Below are 19,699 nucleotides of genomic sequence, written 5' to 3'. Positions count from 1 at the left end.
CTTCCTTTACTCAATTTTCAGAATGATTCTAGGTGATGGGATCATGGGTCTTTATGTTTCTATATATTCATGAAATAGAATACTGTATCAGGTGACCATTTTTATTCTGCTGTCATCATGCAAAAAATATTAAATTCACAAGTATTACTGGGTGTCTTTTGAGCTTGTAGACAGATTTTATATGTAATTACCTGGAGCTCCATAAGAGGGAGGAAATGTAGGAGTGCAATGCTACACTAATTGACAAGTGAAGTGAGTGCTCCCTCCACAGTTAACACTTGGCCTTGAATGAGGAACATTGGCTAAAGCGTAGTAGGTCAATCTAAAATATTGTAACGATCATATTTGTGTGTTTGAAAGCAGAGTCAAGGCAGGGGTTATAAGATTCCACGCAGCTTCATTACCCACATCTGCGGTGCTGCGGTCAGGTTGTGATAGACCTGCATGTGAACCTGTCCTTCTTGTGGGTACACTCTCTTGGGCCCAAGGCCGGCAATGATGCACAAGATAAGGCTGAGTAAAGCCGCACGCCTTCTGCATACCAAAGGTGATACGGCCCCTCTACGCAGGCCGAACGTTTTACCAAGAGGCGCACAGGCCGGTTCCAGGCTGCAGGGCAAAGTCCCTGACGGATGCGCTCAGGACCACCCTTTGCCAGTCGCCAGCACCCGCCGCGCGGTTGCGGGGCAGTCGGCGGCGGCGGCGGCGGCGGCGCGGGGCGGGGCTTGGCTGCGGGGAAATGACGTCGCCATCCCCGCGCGAGCCAGCGGCCGCGCGCCGCGCGTCCTGGTAACCGCGGCCCCGCGGCTCCCGCGTCCTCCCTGTCCCCGCCTCCCCCCGCAGCAGCCCGCCCCGTCTCCTCTCTCCGCAGCCCCGGCGGCGGCGGCTGTCTTGCTGGATCCCGGTGTCAGGTGGGAGCGGGAGCTGCGGGGCCACGCTGCCCACCACGCACCTGCGGGGAGTGATCTGAAGCGCGGCGGACAGCGAGCCCACCCGGGGCAACCGCCGCCTGACCCCCGGCGTCTGGTCCACGCTGTGTCGCCCGCGGCCTCGGGTCGGAGGGGCTGCCCCGGCCCTGGACCGACCGGGGTGGCACGGGGGGTCTCCGGCGGAGGAGGGCGCCAGGTGTCGGGTCTGCAGGCGCCTGTCCCGGCTCTTGCTGCTTCCCAGACGCCGTTGCTCCGCGGGCCGTCCCCCAAGAGTGGGGACAGTTGCCCCGGCCGGGGTCTGTCGGGAAGATGGCGACCCCGGGGATGAGCTGGCAGCAGCACTATTACGGCGGCTCTGCGGCCGGGGCAGCCAAATTTGCGCCCTCGCCCGCCGCGGCGCAGCAGGCGGGGCAGAGCATGGATTACAGCCACGACCTACACCTGAAAATGAGCAAGAAAATCGCGCAGCTTACCAAGGTAAGGGCGCGCCGGCGGGGCTGGCAGGGGCGACCCAGGTGTGGGCCGCGCCGGACTCACCTGCCCAGCTAAGGAGGCTGCTCACCCGGCGCGCGAGGCGAATTGAAGGGGGACTCTTCGGGGAAAGCAACAGCCTGAGACTTACCTCCAAGAACCGTTCAAACTAATCTAGAACTGGCGACGTTCCTTTAAACTAGACAGCTCAACAGCACGAGGTGGTTTATGAAACTTGCATCTCTTTGCCCTTTACCAAGCCAGCACAGTAGACATTAATATCTATTTTCTTTATTCTACTATAATAAGTCCCTCCGGTTTTGCTTTTATGCCATCTGCTGAGGCTCTAAGAGGCGTTACACTACAGCAGTCTATGAAGTACAGTGTTGTATTTACACAGCATGACCAGGAATCTTCGGAAATAATAAGTATCTTTTATTATTACATAGTTAGGGGGAATATAAACCTGAGCGATGTAGGAAGGACAAAACATACCTTGTGTGCCATTTTGGGGACTTTGAATCATACCTTACCTTGACAGAATGTCAAACAAAGCTTGCTAGATGAATCATGTTTCTGCATTTAGTTAAATGTTTCATTCTATCAAAAGATAGTTTTAAAGAGAAAAAAAGTATGCAAATTTGGCTAACTGTAGTTTTGGAAAGTACTTGGATGGCTAAGATATTTTTTAATTCAGTAAATACTAATGATGAGGAATTGGGGTCAGTGAAAGGAGCAGTTCAGATCGCTGTATTGCTTTATTTATATCTAAGCTAGCTAGTAATACGCATTGAGAAGAAATGATTTATAGTTTCTGAAAGTTAATAGAAGTGGCCCACCTTAATGTATTTAAACTGAGTCCTCCAAACACCTGTTTGGAGTGTCACCAGAGGTGCATTTACAGGGGATTTACTTCTAGATAACCTCTAAAGTATGCCAGCTTCCAAATTCTCATTATGTAATTCCGTCTAGTTAGCACTCTTGAGAGTGTAAAGTAAATCAAAGGTGGGGAAAAGGAAGTGAAAGGGGATGAAAATGGGTTAAATAACTTGGGGGAGGAAATGTGATTGACTAAAGAAAAATAACATGAAGGACCACTGACCAGAAGAAAGAGCAAAGAGAAAGATGCAATACAAAACCATAAAATTTAAGCATGCAGAGCAAGGCAACATTCTGTGAGGTTTTGTTTTTTGTTTTTATGTCAGCTCTGTTGCTACATGTTGAGTTTTTACTTTTCTTATGAGAGAAAGTCCTCAAATTTAGACAAAAGGAAGGTCTGAGGAGGATCACAGTAGTATATCATCAGAGCATTTGTACATCTGGGAGCTAAAAGCCAGGCTTCTGAAACAGTGTTTGGTCTTCAGAATACTGATGTCCAGAATGAAGTACATGAATATTTATTTATGTTGATTTCCTCTTATGGTGCACCCACGGCACCCATTGTTTGAATGTTGGGAGTCCTGCTATAATAGAAACACTTGGTAATGGAACTGGTACCATTTAATAAAAGTTGTTTCTCATCTTTTCAGTAAGCTACTTTTCTTTATTATGATTTTTCAATTTCCTGGTTTTTATTAAAAAAGAAACGTTGCACAACGGTTTTAAAGTAGGAGTATTGAGTAGAAGTCCCTGTCAGTTTCATTCTTTGCACTGCCCACCTCTAATGAGGCAGGAGGCTGCCAGACAACTATTCTTTCCTGAGCTTACTTGGCTTAATGTTTATAGTTACAATCTCTAAACACTTAAACCACCCCTCTGCTAAGTGCCTCAGACATTTAATCCCGTATATTAGGTTTTCTCAACCTCAGCACAATTGATAATTTGGACTAGATAATTCTTTTCTTTGCATATTTAAAAATATTATTGATGTATACAATAACTGGGATGTAACTGGGATGTAACTGGGTGCAGGGGTGAGAGCATTCACCAGAGTAGCTAATTCTTACTAGAGGAGGTCTGGGTAGGGAGGGAGCTGTCCTTTGCACTATAGGAGTTTAGCAAGATCCTTTGCAGTAGCACATTCCCTTTATCCCTTTACTCTCACACTCCAACCTCAACCTGCCCCACAGATGTGACTATAAACCTGTCTCTGGACATTACTAAATGTTCCTAGGGTGGGCATTGGGATATCATCCCAAGTTGAGAAACACTGACTTAAATTGAAATATCTAGGATTTCACTCACCTGTTTCTTGCCTTTATTTTATTTTAAATTTATTTATTTATTCATACAGAACTGGGGTACAGGCCAGAGGCTCAGGGGCAGTGAGAGGCTTCACCAGAGACAGAGTGGGGAACAGAACAGGCAGAAGTACACTGCTGAGGGGAGCAGCAGGCAGGTCAGGAGACGTCTGCCACACCATGTGGTCACCTCCGGGGCAGGTGGGGATAGAACTCATACTGAAGTGGCTTTAGCTTCTCAGTGCTGTGTTTCAACCCACTGCACCACCAGGGAGGGCCTATTTTTTTTTTAAAAGATTTATTTACTTATGTATACAAGAACTGGAGTACAGGCCAGAGATATGGAGAGTGAGAGGATTTGCCAGAGACAGAGTGGGGAGTATAACAGGCAGATCAACTGAAATACACTGCTGAGGGCAAGTGGCAGGCAAGACAAGTGAGGTCTGCTTCATTCACTGTGTGGGTCAGCTCTCCTGTTGGGGAGCAGCAGTGCCTAAGGATAGCTTCATAGTGCTGTGTTTTAACCCTTTGCACCATCAGGGAGGCCCTTCTTTATTACTAAAATAAGAACTAAGAATAAAATAATCTAATAGGACACTGTTGCAGCTCGTGTCCTTCAGTTTCTAAAACATAAGATCTACTTCCCTTGTGATCCAATCTGGAAGTTCTCAAATTTTGCATTCACATATACTTACACCTTAAAGATGACATCATGAGCAATATGTTGGCAATTAGAAACTTTCCTTGTATCTGCTATAGAGAATTGTCACTCATGAATAGTTTATTTAGTTTATGCATCAGCAGAAGTATGTTAATAGAACTATGGTTGAAACTTGACAATAGCTTATATTTCAAAGTTATACATAAAAGTAAGCATTAAAGTAGGATGTTGTGGGGGGGGGACATGTGTCAGTAGAATTCAACTGTACGGCACTATAGTTAGCTTGATTTGAGAATCTGACACAGTTTTAAACTCTATTACTTAATGATAGTGTGACCTTGAGCAAGCCATTATGAGTCTCAGTCCTAATCTTTAAAAGAGGAATGATGATATTATAGCTTTAAGGTAGTATACTTTTTAATTCAAGTTGTCATTGGAAATAATTATATGGTAAACAAAGTATTAGTAAATACTGGTATTTTAAAAATGGTTGTCTCTGCCATTTAATAACATTATGTAATATTGTGGGGGGTTTTGAGAACTTTTTACTAAACGCTTCAAAAAGTACTGTAATTTTTCTTTATTTGAATATCAAAGTTAAAATTTTTCGTATTCTACATTGTTGTAGTGCAATATTGAAACCCCATTATGCTTTTTTTTAGCAATTTGATTGACTTCAAAAGAATAAAGATGAAAGTAATTTATATCATAATTTTGCCAAAATCAAGAGTTACTATGTATTTTAACAAACTAAAAAACAGTGTCAGCTGTAGGCATATTTGTTCAGATTCTGTTTCCTAGGAATCTAATGTAGCAGCCATCTCATGGAAAAAGCTGCAGTTCTTTGAGTATCTTTTATATAAGGGACACTTGGCTGAGTATTAGAGGTACTTCAGGGAGCAAGACAGTCTCCGCCTTTTAAAGTGAGTCTATTATATTTAGCTTGCTCATGTCAAATTTTTAAGAATTCCTGTGAGATTCTTGAGTGATGTTGTGGCAAATATCTGGAACTATTAATGACTCAAGCTTCTCAGGGTAGGGACAAAAGCTAGAGAGGTTGAGATTTGTTTCCTAATATCACTTTTGTGTGCTCTTGACTGTGTTGACTCTAGTTCATTAGGCTGAAAAGCAGGACTTGGGTGAGTATAAAACAGCTGGAATTTTGCCCCTCACTTGTCTCCTTCCATTTACTCTGTGGTGGTGGCTCATGATCTGCTCATGGATAACTTGACTTCTTATTGCTCATAAAAAATACATACCATCTTGCAGTAGCTAAGTTGGAAAAGTCTCAATATGATTTTTAAAATGTCCAGTACCCAAAAATAAAAACTCCCAACCAAAGCTGAATTATAATGAAGCTTCATCCCCATGCCTTCCCTATTCCCAGATGCCTAGTACATATGGGAATTGGGGCTTCATTGATTTTTTTATTCTGACTGGGCTTTTCTATGCCTTTTTCTCTCCAGTCCTGATTTCTGACCCTTCTCAAGCGGGGCAGGGAAGAGAGGATGAGAGGAAGGAGCAGCAGCAGACTTTTACTTGATTCATGTGTGGCAATCTGGCTTTGGTGCTGTTGCATGTTTAACAGATGTTTAAATATCATCCTTCACCTGTTTTAAAAAAATTGTCTTTCACTTGTGGTTTCTTCACTTTCCACATCTGTTGCTCAATATTTCTTACCTCAAATATCTGACACTGAGAATACCTCAGCCTCTTGGGACTGGTAGGACCGTTGTGGTCATTTTGCTGAGATTGTCAAAATTACAGGTCACCTTCTTGGATGGTTTCAGGTGACTTCACCACAGCTTGCTCTGTCTCTTTCCCCAAGGCCCATGTTGGACCAGAGGAATCACTCATTCTTTGTCCAGGCAAACTCTGGAAGTGGTCTTCATTCAGCCCACTCTTTTTGGCTCTCACAATCCTCTTCATCCAGCTGCTCATCTAGATTTTCCATAGATGAGTTAGGTGCCAGTTGAATATGTATTTGTAATTGATTCAGGCACATCATCAAGCTCTTTAAGTGGTTTGGTGAGTGGGTGTTAGGTGAGGAACTTTTCCCTGGGTGTTAGGTGAGGAAAGTGTAAACAGTCACCTTCCCCTTTCCTTTAAGTAGTGACTATGGCACTTGTACCTTAGCACCCCCGGAAAACCTCTCCTCACCCCCATGCTTTGGAATGTTGATTGTCTTGGATTCTCAAGAGAAACTAATATCCTATTAGCTGCTCATTCAGTGCCTCTTTACTTAATTGTATTTTTTGGTAGAACTTAGTCACCAATTAAAGACATAAGATTTATAGAGTAAAAATAGGGGGTTTCAAGGAGCAGGAATAGTTTCTCTAAGTTCTCTGTGCTTAGCAACAAGCCTTTCTCTTCTTTTAATAACCGTCTACTGTCCTTTCTGAAAACTGCTTTGACCAACCTAGGTTTATAGGATATCAAATCTGTCATATAATATCAAACATTTTTAAGTAATCCATTTTTCTCTAAATAAAACTGAGTTTCACTAGTTGTCTTGTTCGAATTACCAACTGTTTCAGAATAATATTGATTTTGGATTATGATTGGGGTTATTTTAGTTTAGCACATGCCAAATGCATCTTTTCTCTGGTAAAGTGCAAATTTGCCAATCTGTTAGTTATTTGGTTGTAATCTTAGTCATAGTTGTGTGGTTTGAATTAATTTCTTGTATTTTACATATGGGTACAAAAGCCTGACAGTTATAGACAAAGTCTTATACATGGACTGCCTTTAGAGTTCAGAGGGTTAGAGCTAGGGCAAGCCTCTATCTCTGACCATCTTAACCTCCCCCATTTTATAGATAAGGAAGTTGAGGACTCAAAGAAATTTGAAGATTTTGTAGTTTATCACTGGTGAATCTGAACTTGAACGCAGGTCTCTGAATTCATTTGAGAGGAGCAGCAAATCTCATTTTCCCTGTATCTGCCTTCTTTCTAAAAACACAGTGGTTCCCATGAGGTCACAGATTGTTGATAGTGGGCCATCTGAGCCAGAGACTTCTGCACCTTTCCATACCCTGGATTTGAATGTTTGTACAGTTTGTAACTGGAGCTTTGGCAAATTTGTAACTGAGCTGTTATCTTGTAGCCTCAGATAAATGTCCTAATATTTTTCTGTTTTTATTAACAGCTTTACTCATTTCAGAATTAAAAAAAACTGATTTTGTTGATTTAGAGACTGTCATCCTAGATGTCAACATTACTACCATGGACTTATTTTTAAAATAGGTTCTTTGTTTAACTGGATTGTTGCTGAAATTCTTGAAAGCAGTTTGGAAACTTTCTAGCTTTCCTCCATTTCTTTCTCTTTCTTCTCAACTATTCTCCCCCCCTCTCCCTCCCCTCCCCCCCCTGCCCCCATGTCTTCCCCACACCTCCCTTTTATCAGCCTTGTTTGTTTATAAAAATCCAACTTCTTAAATAGTGGTGAGTACACAGGTATCCATTGAAGTGTGGTTGAAGTGATCTGATTATTTTAAGCAAATTAATAAATTTAAGTTTTAAGATTGTATTTCTAGAAATTATAAATATTTCTGAAAATTTTTTTTTCTTAATTTTGAGATGAAGAGTAACCTATAAAGCCAGTTAGCCTTTGAATGACAATAGGAAGTAACAGAGCTGGGGGAAGGGTGGTAGAATGTAGATATTCTCTGACCTTTAAGTTTATCTTACAAGATTTAAAAGTTTTCTATGCACATCCAAATAAATTTGAATATTCCATGTGATATGTGAATAATGGAAACTTTTAATGACATGCTTGGTTTTTTACCAGGGAAAGTTTAAATCCTGCAGCCCACTTATGAATGAAAAGGTCACTAGTTAAACTGTCAGAATTGGAGTTCCTTAAGTCTTTGGAAATAAAAACCTGAGGAGGGTTGGGAATAAATCAAACCTTCAATTTGAAGGTGTGCAACCATCCTTTATCCAGCAATTCTTTACCCAGCAATCCTTACCCAGCAAAATCAGCATAATTTTCTCCATCAGCATGTACTCGCTTTATGTTTGCATCACATTTTGGTACTTCTCACAATATTTTAAACTTTTTTTTTTAAAGATTTCTTTATTTATGCATGTACAGAACTAGGGTACAAGCCAGAGGTGCAGGAGCGGTGAGAGGATTCACCAGAGGCAGAGTGGGGTGTAGAACAGGCAGACTGAGGGGAGCAGTGGGTGGGCCAGGAGAGGGCTGCCATGCCATGTGGGTCACCTCCGGGGTGGGGATTGAACTCATGCTGAAGTGGCTTTAGTTTTTTAGTGCTGTGCTTTAATGAGGGAGGGCCCTATTTCAAACTTTTAAAAAACATCATTATTTTAATCTACTATGATGATCTGTGATCAGTAACCTTTTTTAAAAGATTATTTTTTGTTTGGGAGCAAAACAGGCAGATTTATTGAATACACAGCTGAGGGAAGCAGCAGGTGGGATAGGAGAGGTCTGCTGCGCCTTGTGGGTCACCTGCTTGCCTGGCATCAAATTCAGGCCTCCGTGGCTGGAGCTAGCTTGATAGTGCTGAGACTTAACCCCTGTGCCACCAGACCCTGTGATCAGTAGTCTTTGATGTCACTGTTGTAATTGTTTGGTGGCACCACGAACTCAGTTCCATGTAAGAGAGTGAACTTAACTGATAAATATATTGTGTGTTTTGAATGCTTCATTCATCAGCTGTTATACTATCTCTTCCCATTTCTGGACCTCCCATTTCTCTGATACACAACAATAATGAAAATAGGCCAGTTACTAACTACAATGCCTCTAAGTTTTCAAGTGGAAGGGAGAATCTCATGTCTCTCACTTTACATTGAAAATTAGAAGTGATTAAGTTTAATGAGGAAGGCATGTTGAAAACCATAAGGTAGGTCTCTTGTGCCAGCTAGCTAAGTTGTAAATGCAGGAGAAATTTTGAAGGGATGTAAAGTGCTACTCCAGTAAATATAGAAATGAATAGTAAAACAGCCTTATTGCTGACATGGAGAAAGTTGCATTGGTCTAGATAGTACAGAACTGCTACAACATTCCCTTAAACCAAAGCCTTACCTAGAACAAGGATTTACATTTCTTCAGATCTGTGAAGACAAGCAAGGAAATTATAGCAGGAAGTTTGACGTCAGCAGAAGTTATTTCCTGAGGTCAAAGGAAAGAAACCATCTCCTTAACATCAAAGTGCAAGATGAAGCAGCAAGTGCTGATGAGGAAGCTGTAGCAAGTTATCTAGAAGATCTAGCTGAGAACATTGATGAAGGTGATGGCACAAAACAACAGATTTTCAATGTAGACCAGACAGCCTTCTTTTGGAAAAAGATGCCATCTAGAACTTCCACAAGTGGAGAGAAGTCAACACCTGAATTCAAAGGAGATTGTCTCTCTTCTTAGGGGCTAATGCAGCTGGTGACTTTAAGTCATTCTTATTTACCATTCTGAAACTCCTAGGGCTCATAAGAGGGATGATAAATCTACTCTGCCTGTGCTTTATATATGGAACAGCAAAGCCTACTGAAAGTGCTTTACTGAGTATTTGAAGTCTGCTATTGAGACCTACTGTTCATAAAAAAGATCTTTTGGCCCTCCCTGATGGCGCAGCGGGTTAAAGCACAGCGCCGAGAAGGTAAAGTCACTTCAGCATGAGTTCGATTCCTGCCTGCTCCGGAGGTAACCACATGGCATGGCAGATCTCTCCTGACCCGCCCACTACTCCCCTCAGCAGTGTACTTCCTCTATCTGCCTGTCCTGCTCCCCACTCTGTCTCTGGTGAAGCCTCTCGCCACCCCTGAACCTCTGGCCTGTACCCCAGTTCTGTATGTATAAATAAATAAATCTTAAAAAAAAAATCTTCGAAATATTACAGCTTATTGACAATGCACCAGGTCACTGAAAACCTTGGATGGGCTTATACAAGGAGATGAGGTTTTGATGCCTGTTAACACAACATCATCTTGTAGCCTATGGATCATGGAGTCATTTAGACTTTCAAGTCTTTAAAATATATGTGTGTGTGTGTGTGTGTGTGTGTGTGTGTGTGTGTGTGTGTATATATACTTTCTGGAAAGTATTCACATTCTAAATGTCATATATATATGATTAAACTAAATACACACACACACACACATATATTATATATATTCATTCAGAGCTGGAGTACAGACCAAAGGTGCAGGGGTGGTGAGAGAATTCACTAGAGACAGAGTAGGGAGCAGAACAGGCCAACTGATGAAGTACACTGCTGAGGGGAGCAGTAGGCGGGTCAGGAGAGGTCTGCCCCACCATGTGGATCACCTTTGGGTGGGCAGGAATCAACTCATGCTGAAGTGGCTTTAGTTTCTTAGTGCTGTGCTTTAACCTGCTGCACCAACAGGGAGTGCCCTAAGAAATACGTGTATTTTAAGGCTGTATCTTGCATAGGTAGATATGTGGATCTGACATATCTGTCATATCATAAATCAGATATGATTGGTGGGGCAGTCAGAAACTTTCTGGGAAGTATTCACATTCTAAATGTCATTAAGAACATTTATGATTTTTGAAAACAGATCAAAACGTCAATGTTCATAGGACTTGAAAGAAGTTCATTCTAACCCTCACGGAGGACTTTAAAGCATTCAGGACTTCAGTGGGGAAGCAACTCCACATGTAGTAGAAACAGCAAAAGAACTGGAATTAAAATTGGAGTCTGAGATATGACTCAATTACTGTAATCTTGTTATCCAACTTTACCAGATAAAGAGTTGCTTCTTAGGAATCAGCAAAGAAATTGGTTTCTTGAGATGAAATCTGCCCCTTGTTGAGAGATTGTGAACATTATGGAAGTGACAGCAGGATTTACAATACTACTTAAAATTAGAGGATTAGAATATTACATAGTTTGTAAAGCAGTGGAAGACTTTGAGAGGATTGACTAGTTTTGGAAGAAGTTTAGTGTGAGTAAAATGCTATCAAACATCAGAGAAATCTTATGGAAGGAAGAATCAGTCGATTTAGCAACCTTCATTATTGTCATTTTAAAGAAATTACTTCAGCCACTCCAACTTTTAACAGTCACCACCCTGCTTAGCCCACAGTTGTTAACATGGTTAACATGGAGGCAAAATCCTTAGCTAGAAAGGAAAAGCCATACTGAAGACTCAGATGATGATTTCCATTTTTTTTAGCAATGAAATACTTTTCATTAAGTGTATACTTAATGAGGGTATATACTTTTAAAAATAATGGTATTAATAATGGTACTTAACAGTCTGCAGTATGGTAGAAATATAATGTGCATTTGGAACCAAGAAAATTCATGTGACTTACTTTATTGCTACATTTGCTTTACTGGTGTAGTGGTCTGGAACCAAACCCTCAGTATTTTTGAGGTGTGCCTCTAGGATACTTATGTTTATTCTACACCAGTCTTAAATTATATGGAATGCTTAATCCTTGAGAGATTTCACCTTAACCCTTGTTTTTGAACCTCAGTGTATGTATGGGAAAGTAGATGAAAACTGCATTTGATCCTATGGCAAACGGTGAACTTATATTATTTTTTAAAATTTTATATGTATTTTACATCATTCTTCATTTTTGTACAATGTATACTTTTCCTCTCGGGTCCCATGAAATTCCCACACCAATTTACCCATGAACCATCACCATAGTCCCTTGGCCTCTTCCCACCCGTTTTGATCCTTCTCCCTTCTTCCCTCCCCCCAGAGAATGTGTCTTATAGTTGCCTGTTGACTTTGAGTTTTGATTTATTATAGTAACTTTTTTTTTCCTGATCCCTTATTTGGCTTCGCTATATTCCTTTTGAAAGTGAAACCATCCAATGTTTTTCTTTCTCTTTCTGACTTATTTCACTATGCAAATTTAATTTTGAATAAAGTTTTACATCCTTACTTATTTTGCCTTGCTCTCTAATAAAATTAAATGTGATTTTGAGTATGCACAAATTTTAGACATTAAACTTTCTGATTTGAAATATTATGTTTATTCTGCTGAATGTGTGTCTGTTCACAGGTATTTACATTCTTCAGCTTTCCTCCTTGGACATAGTCTTAGCAGAATCTTATTTCTTTCAGAAAACATTTCAGAACAAAAATACTAAATAGTATTATATTTATTACTCTTCATAGACAAAGTACATGTAATTTGAAAGGCAATTCAAAGTACATGTTTGTGAGATTGTGTGTGTTTAAAATAAGGGCCTATTCAGAATAGCAAAAGAAGATTTACTTAAATTTGATTCAGATGAGTGTAAATGTCCATATATTAAATTTATATTGAATGCAGTGTTGAGCTTTAGCCGGCTTTGCCACCAAGGAGGGCTCTTTTCTCTGTTTTTTTTTTGGTGGGGGTGGGTGGGTAAAATGTATATGTCTGATTTTCTTAGAAACTCTACTGGTTCCTCTTTTAGTAAGGCCTTTAAGAAGAGTTTAAAATAATAATGTTGAAATACCATGTTTACAAATCTCTTAGCATATTTTTCCATAAGTAAAGGGAAGTTTTAGCCCCTGAAACCCAGGAGTGAATGGATCTACATTAGATTGGGGTTTTTCATGGGCACCTCAAAGAGCAGCTATGCCAGAGCCACAGTGCTACACGCGTGGTCCGGTGGGTCAGACAGGTCTAGTTTGAATTTCCCACTCATCACACATTATTTCACATTAATCTCCCTGGCCCTCAGTTCTTCATCTGTAGAAATGAAAATAACAATACCGATATCTCAGAATTACTGCAAAGACTGAGCTGATTTGTACAAGAGAAGAGGTCAGATAATAGCAGTTTGTACCCACTCTCCAGTCCATGCTCCTTGGCTCAGTCTCTACTGGAATAGACTCCAACATATATGTTTTTGTATATATTCTTTCCTCTGATGGAGGAACACTATTAGATAACACAGCTATCAAAAGTAGAAGAGATTGAGCAGCAAATCAAATATGTTGATTCTCATTATTTGAGATAGGTAAGTTCTATCAGATTACGTTCTAGGAAAATAAATTTCTGACATTCTCTCGTCATGTTTTCATCAGTTGTTCAACTAAATAATCTTGTTTTAGGTGTGTTTATATTTAGAGGCTGATTTTGTACATAAAAATTGTTGAATAGTGAGTTCATGACCAACAACACTATAACTCATACCTGAATGAAGTGTCTCTAACACATTGTTATATTATAAAAGTATATATACATTTTAGCAAGTAGGCATATTTGGAAATAGGGAATCCCCAAATAATGAGAAGTGACTGTATCTGAATCATTGCCTCTGCTGTTTGCTTAGTTCCTGCTCTGTTTTGTTAGCTGTTGTCTTGGGCTTGTGTGACTATGACTCTTGTTACCACCCTAACACCCTCATGCTAGTGTGACCTTGACTTCTATTATCTTGCTAAGCACCCTCAGATGAGAGGGTGGGAAGGATGGTGGGGGTGGGAATACTCATCTTTAGTGTGAGTTGCCTGTCACTTGGCAACCACCCTGCAATAATAAGCATGGGATAAAATTACGTTCAGATGATCTCCTGTGTGTTCATTGGAATCTTCACACACTGAACTTGAATCTATTACATGGCCCTATGCTAAAAAAAGAATACAATGTACATTATTCTAGGGCATTGAGGGCAAATTCTGAAACATAATGCTAACTTATTTTAATTTAATTAAAATAGTCTTATTTTTTTTTCTTTATTTTTTTTTTAAAGATTTATTTATTTGTACATACAGAACCAGGGTACAGAACCAGGGTACAGGGTACAGGCGGAGAGGCTTCACCAGAGACAGAGTGGGGAGCAGAACAGGCAGATCGACAAAGCACACTGCTGAGGGGAGCAGCGGGTGGGTCAGGAGAGGTCTGCCACACCATATGGTCACCTCCGGGGCAGGCGGGAATCGAACTCATGCGGAAGTGGCTTTAGCTTCTCAGTGCAGTGCTTTAACCCGCTGTGCCACCACGGAGGGCCCTAAAATAGTCTTATTTTTATAGTCATCATTTGACTAAAATATGTTTGCAGTTACTTCCTTCCCACCATGGAGTGGTTTTCTTAAAAAGCCTTGTTTTCCCTAGGTTCCTAAAGATAACTAGAAATCTTATAGTTAACTCTGTAAACTCTCTGAGGTTACAGTGCATTTTATTGGACATTTCTGCATTAATTTTATGCAATATAGAGAAAACTTTAAAAGAATCTTTTCAACTATGGAATGTCTTCAGATAATTAATCTTACTATTTCTATGCTCACATACACCTTACTTAAGCAACCTAGAAGAATGTGTACTTCCAATGTTGGTTGACTAAGTTCACGTTTGTCCACACAATCTTGTACTAATATCCTGTGATAATCAGAAAAAATGGTGAATAAGGAGCCTGGATAAGAATACTTTGTGGTCATGAAGGAATTGGCAAAGTCAGCTTGCCTAGAAACAAAAAAGAACTTGAACTCTGAAGCCAAGTTTATTGCTTCAATTTTGCTCTCTTTAGGGATCCTGCATGTCTGTAAACTTTAATCCCAGGCTACGCTTACTGTTGGTTTTCCCTGTTTTCATTTTTCTGGATTGTGGGGCACTAGAGAAGTTTTGGGATTGGATGGTGGTGGAATTATGTCCCCTTTCCCCTATAAGAGGTCTGCATTCTAATCCCTTGAATCTGAGTCTGTTGCCACATTCACCAATATGATTAAACTAAATATCCGAGGTGGAGCTATTATCCTTGATTATTTGGATGGGGATTATTTTTTTGTAATCACAAAAATCCTGAGTGACCACAAGAAGCAGGAGAATCAATGTCAGTAATAGGATGTGAGAAAGATGACCCACATTTTCTGACTTTTAAGATGGAAAACAACGTAGGGGGGGCATTAGAAGCTAGAAAAGACCAGAAAACAGAGTCTCCTCAAGAACCTCCAGGCTTTCGCTAATGATACTATTTTTGGACTCTAGCCTCCAGAATTGTAAGGTTAATAAATGTGGGTTGCTTTAAGCCACTAACTTTGTCATTAACTGTGGTACGCAAAACTGAGTGAGGCATAGTCTTAGTGACTACAACACAGTTTAACCCACTTTTGTATAAGTAGTTATTATTGCTTGTAGCATATCATGTTGCTATCTCTGAATTATCCACAGTTGTACCCTCTCCTTTCAGTGTACATATGGAATCGATAAGCCAAAGCCACTTTCTATTTACTAAGACTATCCAGTTTAAGTTTACTTGCACGCAAATATATGGTGTGCAGTCATTCATTTGTGGAGAGGACATTCTCCCAGTCCTGCCACCTTTCTTTCCTGTTTGCGTATGTGCTGAGACTTGTCATTTTGACAGGGGCAGAGGGGCATCAAGGAAACTAGTAAGAGGCTCTTGTTAATATATTCTGGTGAGAAATTATGAGGGCCTAGATTAGGATTGTGGCCATTGAGAGACAGTGGCAGATTTGAGAAACGTTTGGGAGATAATTTGTCAAGACTTTGTGATTGAGACCAATAGATCTCTGTCGCATAGCAGGATTGCAAATATTTGTTACATGAATGCATGCAAGTGTAAGGAGGAAGACTAACTCTAGTCATTTCTCTCTAACATATTTAGCATATGAAAAACCCACTGTTCATTCGAAAACCAGATATATCTTGGACACCACTTCACAGGCAGGCCGCTGAGTTATCTGGTTTGTCTTCAGGCAGCAGTGTACTTTCTTTTCTTGTGAGGTTTTCATTTTTGCTTTTTAGGATTCTTATCCCATGGCGTAGCTATATCTTTTTAAAAGTCATTCTCTCTTCTCACTTTAATTAATAACCTGGCTTATCCCCTAAAATACTGAATTTCCTGCAGTCTTTGTGGTGACAAATGTTTATTTTCACACATTTATTAATCAGAGAGCCTGGAAGTGACATCTTTCTCTTCCAGCTCTCATTGCCATTTGTAAAGCATTACTCCTCGGCCTTAGGTAAGTCACTTATTAAGGTTCAGGCCATCTGGTTCTACCTGTCCTTCTCCTCATTGTTTTTCACTCTTCATCAGAAAAAAACGTGCCATGGGTGTGCCATCTAACATCCTAGCCGCTTATCTCGTAATCTCCAACACATTTTCCTCTTAATCTTCAACTCCAGAATAATCGCATGGAAATTATTCTGTATATCTGTTCAAAATTCTTAATCATTTAGCCCTCCCTCCCTTTTTCTAGTATAATTCATTCTCCTTTGGTTTGTTTATCCCTTCACTTTCTCCCTATTTTTTAACTCCTCCTTTCTTAACTTTGTTCTTTCATCATTCCTGGGATTCCAGGGCTGTTACTTCAGCCACTAGATTAGCAGTGCATCAGCTGCTTTGCCCAGTGTTTTCCCACTATACCTTTCTAAAGTAGCAAGAGGGTAATTTTGGCCAGATGCATATCTTGTTCATCCTTAATATGTATCTGAAAAAAGCAGAAACTCTGTTCTCCAAGAGGAAAAGTATAGGTGAGACTAAAAAATCAATTCCTTGGTGGCAAAAGTTCCTAAAGGAATTTTTGAATTGTAATTGATTATAATTCCAGAATCTAATTGAATATGTTCTGAAAGTCTTAAACTTTAATCTAGAAGTAACTAAAATTAGAAGCAATAGGATTAGGTTTTTCTTTGCCAAGTACTTATAAAGACTCATTAAGGAAATGCAGTTCTGTTAGGAAAATTAACAGCTGAGGTTTTATATATATATATATACACACATACACACACACATATATATATATATATATATATACACACACACACACTGTAATTTGTGAGTGCCAATTTATCACTATAAGCTGTAGTAGAAAATTATAAAATAGACTAAATTTATAAAATGTAGTAATTTGAGGAATTTATAATGTGTATATGTCAAACTGCAATAGTCTCTTGTTAAAAACATTAAAGTATATTTTTCTACTAAAATAATGTGGATGAGAGTAGATATATAAAAATCAAAGCCAGCTCTCATTAATAAAGTTTTTATAATGATAATCATCTGAAATATTGGCACAGTACCTTCTTTATATCAAGTGCTGGAAAGTTCTTATGCCTGACAGAATGCTTACTTCCCATGGGTAAGTTTGGGTGCACAGCAGTTTCAAGTAATTATGCCTTTGGTTGTGACCAAATTCAAACATAGATTAGATTTTAAAAAGTAAAAAAATTAAAATGATTCAAAAAATCAAGAGGATGTTGAGAAAGAAGTGATTAAAACAAGCTGGAAACTAACCCCCAAGAAATGATTTTAATGATTAAGATAGTTTCTGAATTTGAATTTTCTAACTAAATTGAAACAGTAACAAACAAAAAAAACTAAACAAACAAGACAGTATTTTGAAATGAAAGTTTCAGAAAACTAAAGAAGAAAAATGTGGATATGGTCATTAAGGTGAGGAGAGAGCCAGTGCATACATTTCAGTTATCAATACTGTCTTTCATACCCACCCCCCACCATGATACCTATAAAAACAATGATTTTTTTATTATTCTCACAAATACTTGAGGATTCTTAGTCACTCTGGGGATTATCTTTGTTCCATGATGTACTGGACCCACAGGTGCGAAGACTTTACTGTCTGGGGATGACTCAATTAGGAGTCGAATAGCTGAGGTTGGAAAATCCTTTCCAAGATGATGACTTTTCATGTTCCTGGATGGGGTGATTGAAAGGCTAGATTCAGCTAGAGTAGTTGACTAGAGGACCTGCACGTCCTTTCCATGAAGATTGGTCTTCTCATGGCATAGTGGCTTCTGGTACCTGAGAAAGTAGTCATATAATGATATAGGTTTCAGTCATTCAGTAACACTTCAGCTATTTCTATTTGTTACATACAGGTAAATCATGAAGGCTGGCTTAATTTGAGAGGAGGAGAATTGGACTTCTTGATGGGGAAGTGTGGTATTCTGATTTAAAGAAAAATAAGTCATTCAAATGACCATGAGGATCATTTGATCTTTGTCCAAGGTTCTTGGCTCATGGCTTCACAAACCTTTGGAATTTCCTGAGTCTTGAGAGGAGAATGACAAAAACATCTTTCATTATGTTAATGTGGTGGCCTGTGGACTCCACTAAAATGTGTGCTGGCTGCCAGGAGAACCAACCACGTGATGGGGGACTGTTCAGTCCCATTCCCTGACCTCCAGGATGGGGAGAGCTTAAAAGTTGTCAGTGGCCTAATCATGCCAGTGTACTGAAGTGTCCATAAAATCCACATACAAAATAACCAATTCAGTTGGTGATCACACATGAAGCTTTGGAGAGAATGTAGTTCTTGTAGTGGGTATAGCTCCATGCCACTCCATTTCCCCACACCGGGCTCTGTGTATCGCTTCATCTGGCTATTCATTCATAACCCTTGTAATTAATACATTGGTGACCTAGTGAGTAAACATGTTTCCTAAATTCTGTGAGCCAAGAGGCAGTTGTGGCAACCTCTCATTTATAGCTAGTTGGTAATAAGCGCAGTAGAAGCCTGAATATCTGAAATGGGGTCTTGGAAGACTGACTGCTGCTGGAATCTCTCTGGATAGTATCAGAATTGAGTTCTTGGAAACCTTGGTTGTTTCCAAGAATTGCATGTTGGTATAGGAAGGCCTTTCACATACATTTTAATGAAATTGGATCTAAAATTCATCATAGAGTTAAAAGTTCACATTATAGAAGAACATATGGGATGGGAAATATTGTCAACATTTTTGGAAAATACAGATTGTTGAAACATTTACTGAACATATTTACATTTTAAGTTACATGGATAGCTTTTTTAGTAACTAGTTCAGACTTTAAAAAGTGGGGAAAAAAGAGGTGGTCACCTAATAGGGATACTTAGGAAACAGTTCTTCCTGCCATTTTAAATACAACTACAGACTCTTCAGAGTAACAAAGACACTTTCCCACATTAGTTAATAAAATATTAGATACAATAATTTATGAGAAAAACCTTTTTTATTAGGAATATAGCATAAAATAAAACAATAAATACTATGTAATGTTGTGCATTTTGGATTTTGTCAGTGTTCAGTCACTTTCCAGTCTTTTACCTACTGGAACAAAGTAAAAGGACATAATTTCAAGGCTTTTGGAGATTACTACTAAGGGGTAGATGTGTATTTAGACAATAGCAGTCTTTAATGGTTTCAAGTTATGCTACATTAACTTATAACTATATGTGGAAGAAGTTTCAATCTGATTAAGGTCTTATTTCTGTACTCTTAGCTCCTTTCAGAAAGGGGCAGATGGTGACATAAATACTGGTTGTGTCAAGAAAGGAAGAAACCCAGATCTTTTGCACTTAGTGAGTGTCTACCAGACAAGGTTCCTGTAGAACATAGACCCAACTTGAGTCCTTTAAGAGAATTATTCATCTTGTGGTTTGAATACTGAATATTTATGATAATTGAGCTCTTCTGGTTTTGTCTGTTGGCTTCATTTTTCATGTTATAACTGCATAATATGTGTGAGTGCCCAAATTTATAATAATTTGGAAAGAAAGTTAGTT

At 39.5% G+C, this 19,699-nt stretch overlaps 1 protein-coding gene across 3 annotated transcripts in view; it reads left to right on the top strand.

The window, feature by feature from the left end:
* The first annotated feature begins 811 nt into the window (after positions 1 to 811).
* FAM184A (family with sequence similarity 184, member A) overlaps positions 812 to 19,699 on the top strand; it is a 76,745-nt gene continuing 57,857 nt past the window's right edge. For all 3 annotated transcript variants that reach the window (XM_012724018.1, XM_004673815.2, XM_012724023.1), the window contains exon 1: positions 812 to 1,406. In XM_012724018.1, coding sequence (XP_012579472.1) covers positions 1,239 to 1,406 — 168 coding nt within the window. In that variant the 5' untranslated portion in view covers positions 812 to 1,238. The remainder of the gene's footprint in view (positions 1,407 to 19,699) is intronic.

Source organism: Condylura cristata, unplaced genomic scaffold (genome assembly GCF_000260355.1).
Source record: "Condylura cristata isolate star-nosed mole 26May11 unplaced genomic scaffold, ConCri1.0 scaffold00001, whole genome shotgun sequence".
NCBI lineage: Eukaryota > Metazoa > Chordata > Mammalia > Eulipotyphla > Talpidae > Condylura > Condylura cristata.
The sequence above is the reverse complement of the archived record's forward strand: the minus strand, read 5'-3'. Positions and strand labels throughout refer to the sequence as shown.